General features: G+C 48.3%; 1 protein-coding gene across 1 annotated transcript in view; it reads left to right on the top strand.

Annotated features, from left to right (window-relative positions):
• Positions 1 to 1870: 1870 nt before the first annotated feature.
• The window catches only part of Cdh3 (cadherin 3), a 48124-nt gene continuing 34173 nt past the window's right edge, over positions 1871 to 15821 (top strand). The window contains exons 1-2 of the mRNA XM_016005391.3: positions 1871 to 2009; positions 2232 to 2352. Coding sequence (XP_015860877.1) covers positions 1962 to 2009; positions 2232 to 2352 — 169 coding nt within the window. The 5' untranslated portion in view covers positions 1871 to 1961. The remainder of the gene's footprint in view (positions 2010 to 2231; positions 2353 to 15821) is intronic.

The following is a 15821-nucleotide window of genomic DNA, read 5'->3' on the forward strand; positions in this document are numbered from 1 at the left end:
CCTGGTTGCGTCACAAGTTCCACGGCTCAGTCAGAGACTTGTGGTAGGTAGGTTCAGGTAAATATGTGAAGAACAAAAAAAAACTATAAATAAACCTTTAAATCTGAGCTAGGTGGAGGAGAAGGCAGGAGAAGGAGAGGCATCATCCTGGGGTTCTCCAGGGAGCAATGGAAGGTGGGGAGAGCTCAGGGGGAAAGGCTTTAGATTGGTTCACAAAGCTCGGCTCCAAGGCTGAGGCTGTAGCCCCGTGGTGGAGCGCTTGTGGAGCACTTGCCAGCCATGGGCAAGGCCTTGTGTTCAGTCTCCAGCATTGCAGAGGTGGGGTGGGGGGGTGGGGGGGTGCCTACATGGGGAAGGGGCGTGTAGAGAAGGGAAGTTGGAGCCTATGCCTGCCCAGGGACTTATGTGCCCCAGGGTGCCTCAAGGACAGCCATTCTTGTCCAATATAGTAGAAAGAGCAACCTAGAGGAACAAGTCCCAGCTCACCAGGGGAGCTGTCTTCCCAGGGACAAGCATTAGCAGCAGGTAGTTTTCAGATTATGTACGGCATTTCAGGCCAATAACAAAAGCTACATTTAAAATTGCCATTATTGGGACTGGGGCTGTAGCTCAGCTGATAGACGGCTTGTCTAGCATGTTTGAAGCCCTGGGTTCAATTTCCATAATCACCTAAACCAGGCATAGGGATACATGCCTGAAATCCTAGTAGTAAGAAGGTAGAGCCTGGAGAAGCAGACATTCAAGACCATTCCCAGCTGCATATTGAGTTTAAGACCAGCCAGAGATAAATTAGATTCTTTATAAAATCGTCATTATTAAGCTAGTCATATCGGGTCATGCTTTTAATCCCAGCAGTTAGGAGACTGAGATGGAAAGTTTGCCATGAATTCAAGGCCAGCATGAGCCTACAGTGTGAGACCCTACCTCAGAAAAATAAATAGAAGGGCAAAGAGATGGCTTAGCAGGCAAAGCACTTCCTGCACAATCCTGATGCCCCGAGTTCAAACCCCAGAACCCCTTTAAAGGTGGGAGGAGAGAATGGACCTCACAAAGTCCTCCTCTGACCTGCCCATGTGTGCAGTGGGCCCACATACACACAACAACAAATAAGACAAAAACCTCCATTATTTGTATTTAACATCAAATTGAGGAAACATTTATATTGGGAGAAGAAAGCATTTATATTGGGGGGGGGAGGAAACAATGGGGCTAATAACCGTCTCCCTACCTCAAGCCCTTTGAAGTTACTATGACTTCCAAACTCTGGGGATTTCTCTACTTGCTTCCTCCCATTTGTTCAGCTGCAAACGGAAGTAACTATTCTCTCAAACGTATATCAGGTCGTGTACTGCGGTCCTCTGAGATCTGGATGTCAGTTTCAAATCCCCAGTGCTCCCGGCGCGCTCGCCTGGGAGGTGGAGAAAGTGTCAGGGGGCAGCCCCCGCTGTAGCTGGTGTGAAGACACGCCCTGCCTCCATCAAAGCTTTGAACACGACGCCTCCGGCAGCATGAATGGGGAGCCTCTGTTTTTTGTCGGGTTTCAGATGCGTCTCCACTTTTTTTTTTTTCCGTTGTAGTTGCCAGCAATGGAATATTTGTCTTCCCGTGCTGCAGAGACTGAGTGGATTGGGGGGTTTTGTTTTGTTATACTTTTTTCCAGCGAAGCCAGAACCTGCGAGAGCCACGGGGTACCTTTCGGGAGTAGCTCCAGAAGAGCTGGGAGGACACAGGAGGGAACCACCAGGGAGGCTGGCAGGGGTTTCGCGAGTGCCTGCCGCAGGCTAGCCTCGGCCCCACCTGCGAAGGGGCGGGACCTTGTGACGTTGGACCAATCAGCAGCTACCTGAGCGCACCTGGCCTCCTCCCGCGGGCTCTAGCGAGCCGCGGCGCTCAAAGCTGCACCCGGAGCTTAGCGGAGTGCATTCCCACCGTCTCCGCAGCCTCTTCACCTCCCTCCCGTCATGAGACTCCGTAGTGGGCCTCTGGCCTCCCTGCTCCTCCTGCTTCAGGTACCACAGTGCCCTGCCCTAGTCCTAACCCAGATTGATCCCTGGAGGACGGGCGGGGTTCTCACGCTGCGGGCGTCGGGCAGGGAGTCGGGGCACGGACCTCGGGGCTGTGTTCCTTGGGGCCAAAGTTGTCCCGGAGGCTCACCGAGGACTCCCAAGGATGGGTGTGCAGAACCGGGCACGCCTGTGACTCAGCCTCCCTCTTAACCCTTCTGCTCTCAGACGCAGGTTTGCTGGCTACTAAGCGTGGCCTCCCAGCCCTACCCGGCTGGCTTCGGGGAGGCTGAAGTGACCTTGGAGATGGGAGGAACTGATCTGGAGCCGAGCCAAGCGCTGGGGAAAGGTAAGACCCTCCTGGAGCCAGCCTGGGATGGAACAACTGTGCGTAAGATCACTCTTGGTCTGCTTTGCTGTGGCCCTCCGGTGGGGTGTCCAGAACAGAGCTGGGGACGTCTGGGGCCACCTCACATCCTGGGGTGGAGCAGAAAGTGGTTCCCGGGCTGGGCTGGGCTCTAGAGGGCTGAGCAACGGTGAGCCCACTAACGTCCTAGCCCCGCCGCCGCTGCTTGTCTTGACCTCTCAGTGCCTCGCGGCTGAGCCCCTCACCCAGCCCCGACGTGGAAAAACCTCTCCCGCGCCGGCCACAACCGAGGAATGCGCAACGCACATTCCTCCCACAACCCCCGCGCAGGTGTGGGGATGAGCGGTGCCCCGGGCAGCCCCCTTCGCCCTTCTCGGGCCCCCTTTGTGAACCGTGCTTTGTGTCTCCGACAGACAGACCGGGTCTGTTTCTCTTCTCCGGGCTGCCCTCCCCGCCCCCCTTCTTCCCGGGCTGGAATGCACTCTTAACCCTGCCCTCCCCGGAGGGCCTGCGCCCCTGCAGCCTGCCTGCGAATGGCCTGGCACACCTGGCCGGAGGCCATCACGCATGGGGGACACAGTAGGTCCCGTTCTCCAAGCACCTTGTTAATAGGATGTTAGATCACTTGAATCGGGGCGGGGGGGGGGGGGGCGGGAGGGGCGGGAGGGGCGCATCTGTGTTGGGTCCCGTGAGCGATCAAAGCACATTTTGATCTTTCTGTTGGAGTTTTCTCCATTCAAGTTAAAAGACTTGAAAGTGGAGGGTCATTTTGGTGCTGAGGACCCGAGTGTCATGAGACCCAAGCGTCTACCAGCTAGTGGGGGCTCCTGACTAGAGAGGACAATGGAGTTTTCTCTGTAGCTCAGACCCACGTTGTTAAAAACCAGGAGTAACTCGGGATCCTTGAGTGAAGTTCCAGAGAACTTTTGCATGCATTTTTCTGGCAAGGGGGATCTATAGTTTAAACGACTTTCAAAACATTTGCCACCTAGCACTTTTTAGTGCTCCCATCAAACACTCTCCCTACATACACGTGTCCACGGCTTGAAGGTGTGTGTGTGTGTGTGTGTGTCAAAGTTTAAGGACAAAATGACTCTCCTTTGTTTCTAAAAAAAAAAAAAAAAAAAAAAAAAAAAAAAAAAGTGGGGCCCTTGAGTCTGTAGAACTCCTTAAAAAAACAAAAACTTTTCTCAAATAACTCTGCAGATTGACAAAATAATTAACACCCCGGCTAGGCTAGGTTCCTTAAAGGCTTGGCTGTAGGGAGCTGGAGCCTAGGCATTAAGAGGCCATGCCTCATAAACTTTAAATTCTTGCACATGGGTTTATTACTGGCGGGCTAACAAACTGCAACTGAGCCAACCTGTAAAAATGTTAACTTGGGCAGGGCCCCAAATCCAATTCCGGCTCCCCGAGGAAGCTCTATGGCTAACCAGACTTCTGCCAAATCCACCTCCTCACCCCCACCATCACATTCTCTGCTGTATTTTGAGAGCAGGTATGGCTTTGAGTTGTGAGTGTCTTATCTTCCTTACTGAAGCAAGTGTGTGTGTGTCAGATTTAGCTGTCACTTTACTTAGCTGTGGGGAAGTGCCGATCAGGTTTTTGATTACATGGTTGAGCTGGCCAGTGCTTCCCAGTGATGTCACGAATTTTAAAACTTCTTTTTCTAAGGAAATTCTACTTTCTCGGATGTCTGGTTTATGGTTGTGAAATGGTAGGGTTTGTGCCAAGAATGCACCTGGTTTATAAAACAGACTGGGCTAATGTGCTTAGCACGCCTTGATTTTTCCCTGCAAACACTACTGACTATTGGGGTAGGCGTCCCTGGAAATGGGAAGTCACTTGAGTTTTTAAGAGCAAGTTTCTGGACCCATGTGGTGCTAATAAGTTGAGACTCTCTAAACTGAACAGCATGCTTGTAGTCCCAGCTACTCAAGAGACTGTGACAGGATCCCTCGGCCCCGAAAATTCAGGGCCAACTTAGAAAATGTAGCAAAGATCGTGGTGGTGGTGGTGGTGGTGGTGGTGGTGCATGCCTTTAATCACAGCACTCGGGAGGCAGAGGCAGAGGATCTCTGAATTCAAGGCCAGTCTGGTCTGCAGAGCCAGTTCCAGGCCAGCCAAGGCAATGTAGAGACCCTATCTCAAAAAACAAAACAAAACAGTATTTAATATTTGTGGCCAGGGTGCACTCAGGAGTCTATTCTCTCCTTCCTCCATGGTTTTCCAAGATTGAATTCAAGTTTTCAAGCTTTTTTTACCTACTGAGCCAACTCAGTACCCTAAGTGTGTGTGTGTGTGTGTGTGTGTGTGTGTGTGTGTGTGTGTGTGTGTGTGTGAATGCCTGCATGAATGTATGTGCACCATATATGTGCCCACAGAGGCCAGAAGAGGGCCCCAATCCTCTGGAAGGTACAGGGCTTGTAAGCCACCTGATATGAGTACTGGGGACTGAACCCAAGTCCTCTGTAGGAGCAACGACTGATCTTAACCACTGAACCATCTCTCCTGCCCAAGATTCCATCTCTTAAAGAAAATAAATAAATATAGTTGTGGGTATAGCTCAGTGGCAGGATGAGGCCTTGGCTTTGATCCTTAGCACTGCAAAACTAATTTTTTTATTTATTTAACTTTATTTTATGTGCATTGCTGTGAAGGTGTCAGATTCCCCTGGAACTGGAGTTACAGACAGCGTTAGCTGCTGTCTGGGTGCTGGGAATTGAACCTGGGTCCTCTGGAAGAGCAGCCAGTGCTCTCAACCACTGACCTAACTCTCCAGCCCTTTCAAAACTAAATTTTGAAAAATTAAATAAATGGAACTCCCTAACAACAAGAAGAATATGTAAGTCTTATTCCCCGGCGTATTTCTTCATGGTCTCAACTGCTGAGAAGTTGTACTTCACTACCACCACCCTAGTTCCCTGTTCTTAAGACATCATGTCCCTTGGATCTGGCAAGGTTGAAAGGGTTATCCTGCGGGTACATACAAACCCTCAAGTCTGGCCAAACAAACAATCCTTTCCATTACAATTGTCCCTCCTTGCCCCTGGGTTATGAATATTATAAGCGGCTATGAAGTTGAGCTCAAAGAAATGATCTGGTGTAATTAGCACCTTGTTTGTGTGTGTGCCTTCCTCTTCAAAGCCCTTGTACAACTCCGAGCTTGCTCTACCCCCCTAACAGTCCCTTGAAGCAGGGTAGGTGAATATTAAACACTTTGAGGTCTTAATCTCAGAGTTAGGACTTGAGAAACCCCATAGCCAAACCCTGCCAGAAGTTTTAAAGGTGGAGAAACAAAGGTACGGCTTCCTCGTTTGAATGTGTTCAACAGTTCGGAAATCTCTTTGAGGCTCCCAGACAAAACGTTCCTTCCTGTTGCCTGCCCAAGGCCCAGTACGTCCACTGGAAGAAATCAAGACAACCTTCGTGAAGGCCAGTCTTTTTGTCTCCCCACCCCACCCCCTTTTTAAAGATAGGGTCTCATTCTGTAGCCCTGGCTAGCCTGGAACTGTGTAGATCAGACTGACTTTGGACTCAGAGAGCTCTTCCTGCTTCTGCTCCCATACCCGGCTGGCCAACCTCCCATACCCGGCTGGCCAACCCATTTTACAAAAAGAGACTCTAGTGGTGATGATTTTAGCACAATCATGGTTGCAGCGCCCAGCTAGGATTTGAAGAATTTTCTGACTCCGTGTTGTGTGGGACAGATGATCGGAGTGAACACTGGGTCTCGAACCTCACTATTCCTATGAGCATTTTGTCTTTGTTTGTTTGCTTGGTTGGTGGTTGTTGTTTTGGTTGCAAGCCTAGCCTTTCATGTCTGAGCCATCTCTCCAGCCCTGTTTGTTCATTTTTTTGAGACAGGGTCTCACTATATAACCCCGGCTGTCCTGGAATTCACTATTAAGACCAGGCTGGCCTCAAACTCACAGAGACCCACCTGCTCTGCCTCTGCCTCTTGAGTGCTAGGATTAATGGCATATGGCACCATGCCCAGCTAGTCAGATCTTTTTTATTGTAGGATTTTCAAAAAACATTTCTCCACAGGGAGACAGTCTCTCGGGGTCCTAGTATTAGGAGCTTGACTAAAGAAGTTAATCTGGAAGGAAAGAGAACAGGGCTGTTTCTGTATTCTGGCCCCTCCCAGTGGGGGCTCCCTAGTCCTTCAAGTCTGATCTGAGAGCAGAGACAAAGGAGAACTTGTGAGGTATGAGTGCCGTGATGAAAGTGAGGAACCTCAGCCACCTACCCATCCTTGATGTTGAGCAATTGAGAGAAACTGCTTCATGACATTGGTCCAAGACACTCAGGTCCCAATTGTGACAGCCCCCTCCGCCGTATCAACCAACTCTTAGGAAGCCTTCGGGTGAGATTGAAAGCTAAGCATAGGAGGCGTCAAAGCTCACTAATGAACTTGACTGGCCTTGAGTTGCTTTCAAGATGATTGTGTTTAGCTCAGCTATTAATTTAAAAAAAAAAAAAAAAAAAAAAAAACCTTTAGTTTGGAGTTAACAGTTCATTCTTTCAGCAAACTGTAATCGATATCTACATGTTTCAGGGTCTGTTCTAGAATTGTGTCTAACAATGAACGGATTAAACCCCCGCCTTTGGGAAGCTTCCAGTCTGGCGTGAGCTGTTTTTTAGTGAGGTGGCTGCCTTGCAAAGCAGGTGATAATGCCTTCTTCCCCTTAGATGTAAAAATGGAGTCACTGGGGCTGTCAGCAGTAAGTCCAGAATGTAAATCCTGGTTGGCTGCTTCCATAGCCCAAGGGGATTCTGTAGTGCCCAATAAATCTGCCTCAGAGGAATGAAGGGTAGGGAACTGGGGTTGGAGCCCAGCCAGCTGCCTTCCCTGCTTAGCAGAGGGAGGGCTGGTTGCCGAAGACGGCCTATACAGCATCCACTGTGTCAGGGGAGCAGGTCTCAAACCTCGCGTCACCTCCTCTCATAGCACTCTGTTCCTAGGTTACCCAGAACGAGTGTTCTCACCTCCCTACTGCATCAGGGAGGTGGTGCTTATGATGGACAGTGAGTAACTAGGGTCAGAAGCGGAAGTTCTGTAAACCGTGTGGAGTGGGCTGTGAGGGGAGGGGAGAAGGCCTCCCCTGCCAAGATCGGTGAGGCTTCTGTCCTGATGCCGAGCAGTCTCTGTGAGGAGACTTCACGTTGAAGAAAAGCATATGTTGAGGACTGGCAGGATGGCAGCACATTAGCACTTGTCTCCAAGCCCAGTGACCTGAGTTGGATCTCTGGGATCCACATGGTGGAAGAGGTAACTTCCTGCAGGTTGTTCTCCGACCTCCATAAGCATACCGGGTAATTTGGCTTTCCCTCCTCACCCCGCCATAACTAACTAAATAAATGTAATAACTAAATAAAATAAAATAAAATGTAATTTATTTAGTTATTATTTATTTGGGGGTTTTTCAAGACAGGGTTTCTCTGTGTAACCCTGGCTGTCCTGGAACTCACTCTGTAGACCAGGCTGGCCCTGAACTCACAGAGCTCCACCTGCCTCTGCCTCCTAAGTGCTGGGATTAAAGGCGGTACCACCAGCACCCGGCTAATAAATGTATTTTAACAAAAGAATAAATATGTTGAGGTAAGTGCCAAATTAATTAGCTTATTGGCATCACCAGCTTTAAAATGCCCATGTACCCAGCACACAGACCAAGCAATGGCATCACTAGTAATCCCTTGCCTTCTAGCTACCCTTCTCTCAAGATAACTACTATTCTGACTTCTGATATTGTAGATTAATTTTCCTGCATTAGAACTTTATATGTAGGCGTGTGTTACTCTCTCTGCAACCCCAGCACTTGGGAACTAATGGCAGAAAGATGAGAAGTTCTAGGTCACCCTCAGCCTGGGGTATATAAGACTGTCTCAAAAAAACAAATGGGCCTGTGAGATGTCATAAAGACACCCACTGCCAAACCTGAGTTCAATCCCTGGAATCTACGTGGAGGAAGGCAAGAATTGACTCCTGAAAGTTGTCCTCTGACCTCCTACATGTGTGCGCACGTGCTGTGATGCTTACATACATACAACTAAATAAATAAAAAGCTAATAAGAAACCGACAGGAAAGATCATATAAACTGGGAGTGGTGGTGCATGGCTGTAATTCACAGAAGGCAAAGGCAGGAGGGTCTTAAGTTCAAGGCTCGCCTGGGCGACATAGTGAGACCTTGTGCTAAAGGAAAGAAAGATATGAAGTTTAAGCTCCTGAGCCTGGCTTTTTTTGTTGCCCATATTGAGATCTTTATGATTCTGGGTGTGAGTGCAGTTGAGTCTCACTGTTGTGTCCACTGTGTGGCCATTTGTGTGGTTTCTATTTGTGCTTTGGCTGTTAGTAATAGTATTCTGTACATACACACACAGATGCATGTTTCTTACAGGGACTCTCAAAGTGCATGCTAGGCAACTTCTTTGCCACTAAAAGCTACATCCCCCTATTCCCTCATGAACATCTTTTTATATTTTTGAGACAGAGTCTCATAATGTTGCCCTGGCTGGCATGGAGCTCACATAGACTGGGCTGACCTTGAACTCACAGAGATCTGTCTACCAAGTGCTGGGACTAAAGATGTATGTCACCATGCCCAGCCCATGAAGATTTTTGTTCTAATCTTCTGCTTAACTTTTCTGAACACATTTGCTGGATTATCCCTTGGTCCCCTGTGCATCCCGGTACTGTGTGGTATTGGATCAAGCAAATGACTTTTCTCTGTCCTAAGGCAGCTGTTCTCTTCCGGATCCTCTTACCCTCCTAGACTGGTTTCTCGTATGGCCGAGTGCTAAGGAAACAGCGGGTTTCTAGTGTGTATTTGGTCCTTTGCCTTGGCGGAGACTCTCGTCCTATGTCTGCTGTTAAAGGTTTCTCCTCTTCCCCAGATTAGGAAGCGTGTCTTAGTCACTGTTCTGTTGCTGTGAAGAGACACCATGACCAAGGCAGCTTCTAATGGAAAGCATTTCATTAGGGTCTTTCTTATAATCTGTAATGGTAGGTCCATGACCATGGTGGCAGGGAGTGTGAGGGCAGGCAGGCATGGTGCTGGAGCAGTAGCTGAGAGCTTAGATCTGATCCACAAACAGGAGGCAGAGTGACTGGGCCTGGTGTGGCCCACCCCAGTGACACACCACCTCCAACAAGGCCACACCTCCTAATCCTAAACCGTCCACCAACTGGGAACCAGACATTCAAATATGAGCCTATGGGATCCATTTTCATTCACAACACCACAGAGCCTGGCAAGGGCTGTGGCTTTCTAGGCAGGGACTTTTATCCTGGCCAGGGCAAGGGAGGGCAGTGGCTTTCTGGTTTTGCCCCATGGACAAATTCAGTTCACTCCTCCTTATAGAAGCAGTGAAGTGTCTGAGATCTAAAGCCAAGTTGAAATGGTCATTCAGCCCACAAATGCCTGGGCTTGTACTTGGTGTGAGATATTCAGAGGTAAGCAAAACCCATAGCTTCTTGTGAGCTCCCAGTTAGAAATACACACAGGTCGGTCTCCAGGCAATTATAATTGCTGATCCTCAATTCAACACCTACCCCATGCCTCACCCTACTTTAGACAGGCTCTCACTATGTAGTCCTCATGGTCATGATCCTCTTTTCTCAGCCTCCTTAGTGCTGGGATTCCAGATATGTGCCAGGTTCTGTTCTAGGTGCTGGGGATACATTAGTGAGCAGACGGACAAAGCCCCCCCCCCCAAAGCTTCGGAGGCTAGTTTGAAAAGTAGAGAGACAGGCAAAGTAAGTATAGGGGTGGGTGGGAATTTAGATTGACATTAGAGGGGAATACTAGGAAAGGAACCATAGGAAGCGATGTCTTAGAGGCTGGCAAGGATCTAGGCTGGAGTGTTGGACATGAGAGGTGGTAGAATGTTCCTCCAGGTGATCAGCATGGATTCCAGGACTAAATCCATTTCTTATGGCTGGACCATAGAGTGTAAGGTGGAGAGAGCAAGTGAGAGCTGTTTAGGACTGTCGGGCCTCAGCGAGGGCAGCAAGGTAATATTCGGGAAAGGCAGGCCGGATGCTTAGGCAGTCATAGCCTTGCTGAAGTCTTCCTCTGAGCCAGGATGCTGAACCCCCACACTCAGTGTCCTCCCTTGCTCCTCCTCCCTGGCTTTCCTCGGACCAGAAGACATTTGGTGCGTTGACCCTTACCCCTGACTTCATTTATTTGGGCAAAGGAACTGGTAAGAAAAGGTTCAAAAGCCATCAGCCTAAATGCCATCCTTTTTTTAATTTTTATTACACTTATTTACTGTGTGTTCATGTGTGTGCGTAGATCCAGAGGGGAGGAGAACAGCCCGGGAGAGTCAGTTCTCTCCTTCTGCCACGTGGGATCCAGGCATCAAACTTGGTTGTCAGGCTTGGTAGCAAGCACCTTTATCTACTGACTCATCTCACCAGCCCCTAAGTGCCACTTCTTGAGCTTACTGCATTCCAGAATCACACTTGTACTTGATGTAATAAGCCCCTTTAATCCTGAAAGGCCCCACGGGCCAGTGGCATTGGCCCCATTTAGCCAGATTGGAAACCTATGTTAGTAATTTTGTAACTAGAAAGTTGTTGAATCGGGCTTTGAACCCTCCCCTAAGTGTACAGTACTAACCACGTGGGAATCCAAGTAGTTGAGGGAAAGCTATTGCAAGTCTTCTGGCCCCAGACGAGCTAGGGGAAGATTGGAAATAGTTAAACTTCTGACTCAGGAGCCTTGAATTCTTGTTCCCTCCCCTGGCCTCTGTTAATCACCAGGACCTGGAGTGGTGAGGCCGAACACTTCCGTCCAACAGCTCTGGCATCTCCTTTAGGATGGGGGTGGGGTTCAGATACCAGGCCTGTTAGGGCTCAGGCTGACATTCTTAGCAGACATTGCCACTGGCAGTTCATCTTCTGCCTCTCCTCGACCCACACCTCCCGCCCCTGGCCCTGGATAGAAGAGCTTAAAAGACCTTACCTCCCTCTTTTCTCCACCACTACCAGATTCCAAACCTCATGGTTCTGGCTTCCCGGGAGCTTTAGCAGCAATGGTCTAGAAACTACACCAGCTATCCTGTCTGCAGGCCGGAGCTACCCTGGTCTTGTTCAGAAATACCTCACCCTAGGAAAGCAAGCCCAGTGAACAGCTTCCTTTCTCATGGACCACTCCTTTAAAGTCACAGCGTTGGCTTTGTCGCTGCCTTAGCATCAGAGGAGAAGGCTCAGCCACACAGGTGGGAGAACCTGACTCACTGAGGAGAGACGGTGGGCTGCTTCCCCTCGGGGCTTGAATGGGGAGCTCGGGATGGAGGAGGTGTAATCCCAGGTCTTCCTCTCCCCCACTACACCTTAGGATCCCATCTTTGCTCATTTGAGAGTTCTTAAGGGCCAGGCATTGTGGGACATGCCAGGGATCCTAGTACTTCAAAGGGGGAGGCAGGAGAATAGAGAGAGCCTGAACGCTGGGCAGGATGGTGCATGCCTATAATTCTAATACTCAACAGTCTGAGGCAGAAGATTGTGGGGCAGAGCAGCCTTCTCTACGGAGCAAGACTTTGTCTTAGTAAAATAGACTGCCTAAGATACTGGAGGTGTAGCCAGCTCAGTGGTAGAGTACATGATTAGCAAGTCTCAGATCCCCTAGAATTATGTGTATAGGGGTGCATGCACATATTTCTAAAAGATTCTCTTTTAGAAGAGACAGACTATCGCTCTGTAACATAGGCTAGCCTGGGGTTGGAGACCTTCCTGCCGCAGCCTCCTAAGTGATAGAATTACGTTCGTGTTCTGCCAAGTCTGGCTTCCTTTGTCACACTTGAGGACCATAGCACCTTCTTGATCTATCTTGTGTTGTTATTGTTGTGACATGTGTGTGTGTGTGTGTGTGTGTGTGTGTGTGTGTGTGTGTGTGTGTGTGTGTGTGTGTATCTCATGTGTGCCATAGCAGGCACTTGGAGGGCAGAGGACAGCTTGCAAGAGCTGGTTCTCTCCTTGCACCATGTGGGTCCTGGGGATCAAACTCAGGCCGTCGGGCTTGGTGACAGGCACCTTTACCCACTGACCCACCTCACTGTCCTTGGTCATTTTACAGAGAAATAAGAACTACCATCTAAACTGAGCATACAGCACAGGTCTGTAATCCTAGTGCTCAGGAAGCTGAGGCGAGAGGACCATGAGTTAATGCCGACCTGGCCTGTATAGAAAGGTCGTGTCCCCATCCCCCAAATTCCTTTAGACTCTTGTTAAACCAGCCAGAAGGGACAGACCTATGGTGTTCACCTGAGCGCTTAAAAGAGAGGGGAATTTTCCTTCTTGATGCTCACCCCAAACTGTGTGACCTGAGGCAAGCTCCTCCAAGCTCCTCCTGGAGGCTCAGAATGCCTCCGGTGCCCTAGGGCTGTGAGGAGATAAACCTCTGCTCAGACAATTAGAGAGACAGTTGGAGGGTCTGCTAAAGGTTCCATGCCCCTTGGCACATCCTGGGTGTCCTGAGCCAGGCTGACTGCTGGCTGATCTGCCTTCACAGGACAAGCCCTGTCTTGTACCTTCAGGCATAGGGTAAATAGCTTCTTGTGGGCTCCCTACAGACAAGCCAGAACAAGACACCAGTCCCACACCCTGCCTTCTCCCTATGGAGTCCCACAGCCAGCTTCCCAACAGGCTCCCAGACCTCTTTTTCCTTGTCCTTTATGGTCTTTATCCCATTCCAGAATTTTCTCGCATTCCCCACTTTGGACTTAACCCTACCCCCGCTGTTTCATCCCTGCCTTTGGCCTCTGAGTCAATCGTTCGCAAGTTCATCTTTTGTAAGAGTGGTGTGTGCTCGTAACTGCTGCCGTCTCTCCAACTCCTGAGATTTTTAATTAAACCATGCACATATGCTCCCTATAGATATAAACATTTTTGCAGTAAAATACACGGCACTTTCTATGTGACAGGCATGATTCTAAGCACTTGATATGGATTAGCTCATTAAAGTCTCCAACATTGTTTGAGGGAGGTACCATCACCCAGTTTTTCAAGTGAGGGAACTGAAATCAGTTAAGTAACCCACCCCCCATTCTCACCACCCCACCCATCCCACCCCCCTCCCGGTCACACTTATCTTAGCAGACACAGAATTTGGACACAGTCTGACTCCCTGTCATTGGCACCAAATCATAAATAAATACAGAATAGTTCTTTTTCCGGATTCTACTCCCTATGGGCAAGCACAGTTAGTAGCTTAATATAATCCTATTTTGTAGATCTTTTTAATTTTTTAAGGCATTTATTTATCTGTGTGTGTGGACAACTTGCTGGAGTTCGGTTCTGCAGGATGGGCACCAGGGATCGACCTCGGGTCATCAGCCTTGGCAGCAAGCTTATTTACCGGCTGCGTCATCTCCATGGCCCCATTGTAGACCTTTTTCTGACCAAAATTGTGAGCGGACATACAGGAATTTGTAGACATGTTACTATACAGCTTGCTTTGCTAGCTGAGAGATGTGGGCATCTTTCCAGATTGTGAAATGCACATCGATCTTGATTTTAACCACTCCTGGAGTCTTCCTGGGGCAGACGGGACATGATTTATTTGAGCCAGGCCTCTGTTTTTATCTTTTACAGATGTGGTGGTAGGGAGGAGCTAGCACAAAGATTGTGAAGTGTTTGGATTTTTAGAAATCTATCAGGAGTCGCCTTATTAGGAAAGACAGCCGCTGAATAATGATGGAGTGAACTGTGCGTCTTAACCCCATGCAGACGAACTGAACTTTTTATGGTCAGACTGTGCTTGCAAGCTCAAGATAAGGCATCTACACTATTTAAAAACCATTAGTTTTCACAGTAACATTTTTTATGACTCCATAATATGAATGTTTTCAAAGCATCTGAAATCACCAAAAATCAAGACAGTTTAAAGCTGTATGACTTAGAAGTAAACTGCCAAATGTATTCATGCCGACATATTTTCCTCAACCACTCAGAGCTTGAAAGTATAGTTCAAACAGAACAAGAGAGAAAACACATTTTCTCCCCTCACATTTTTCTTTAGACTTCAAATTCTGCTAGCAGGTCTTTTGCTCACCAAAAGTTGGTTTCCCGTCTTCAAGCAGACACTCACTTCTGATCTTATTTTTCCCTTGAAAGAGATTTATAAATTCTTTCTTAATCCCAGAGAGTGCTGTGGTCGACAGTCCTACCCAGGGCACAGTTGCATTGATGTAAAGGGTGCATTCCAGAAAGCCTCAAATAATTCATAACACCCATGATTTGAGATGTGTGTTTCCATATGAACCAATGTGAAGGGTGTGCATGGCTCTGGGCAGATGGGAGTTTCACAGTTCCACAGCCTCTGCAGCTTAGCATTTGTGTGACTTTCTACAATTTTTTTAATATGAGAAATTGGGGTTTTATTGTTTTTTTTTTTAAGATTTATTTATTTCCTATGTTGTTCTGCCTGCGTGTATATAAGTGCATCGTGTGCATTCTGGTGCCCAGGAAAGTCAAAAGAAGGCATCAGATCCTTGGGAACCGGAGTTAGAGACCGCTATGAACTACCGTGTGGGTGCTGGGAGCAGAACCCAAGGCTTCTGCAAGAGCACCTCTTCACCCTGAGTCATCACTCCAACCCCCTATCACGGAAATCTGTGTGTCTTTAAACTTAGCACACAAAGGGGGCTTTATTTGTGGAGTCATTTCAAACTTGTTTTTTTTTTCTTTTTAATTATTTATTTATATTTTATGTGCATTGGTGCTTTGCCTGCATGTTTGTCTGTGTGAGGGTATCAGATCCCCTGGAACTGGAGTTAGACAGTTGTGGTTGCTGGGCATTGAACCCGGGTCCTCTGAAAGAGCAGTCAGTGCTCTTAACTGCTGAGCCACCCCTCCAGCCCCTCATTTCAAACTTCTATAGTTGAAGTTTACGTAAAGTTTATCAATGGTGTGACATGTAGGGTGCTTGGGCTGCTCTGTTGGTTCACTTATTAGCTGTGGCTCTCAGGTTGGACTTTTTATCTAATCACTGCACCTTAGTTTCTCAGCTGTAAGGTAGAGGCATTAGGGACTGGAGAGATGCTGGCTCAGTGGTTAAGAACACTGATAGTTCTTGCAGAAGACCGGGTTCAAGTTCCAATACCAACGTGATGGCGCGCCACCATTCTTAACACCGTTATGGAGGACCCAGTGCCTCTTCGGACCTCCATGGGCACCGTCACACGTGTGGTGCACATATTACACACAGGCAAAACATTCATACACATAGAATAAAATTTTTAAAAAAAAGTTTAAATGCATTTTGAAAACAGCTGCTAGCTGGGCATGATGAGAAATAAAGGAAGGAGGATCAAGAGTTCCAGGCAAGCCTTGGACACATAACACATAAAGCCTGGGCTACATAAAATACTGTCTCAAAAAATAATAATTACCTGGCTGTAGTAGTGCACACTTTTAATCCTAACACTTGGGAGACAGAGG

The sequence above is a fragment of the Peromyscus maniculatus genome, chromosome 5, assembly GCF_049852395.1.
Source record: "Peromyscus maniculatus bairdii isolate BWxNUB_F1_BW_parent chromosome 5, HU_Pman_BW_mat_3.1, whole genome shotgun sequence".
Taxonomy (NCBI): Eukaryota; Metazoa; Chordata; class Mammalia; order Rodentia; family Cricetidae; genus Peromyscus; species Peromyscus maniculatus.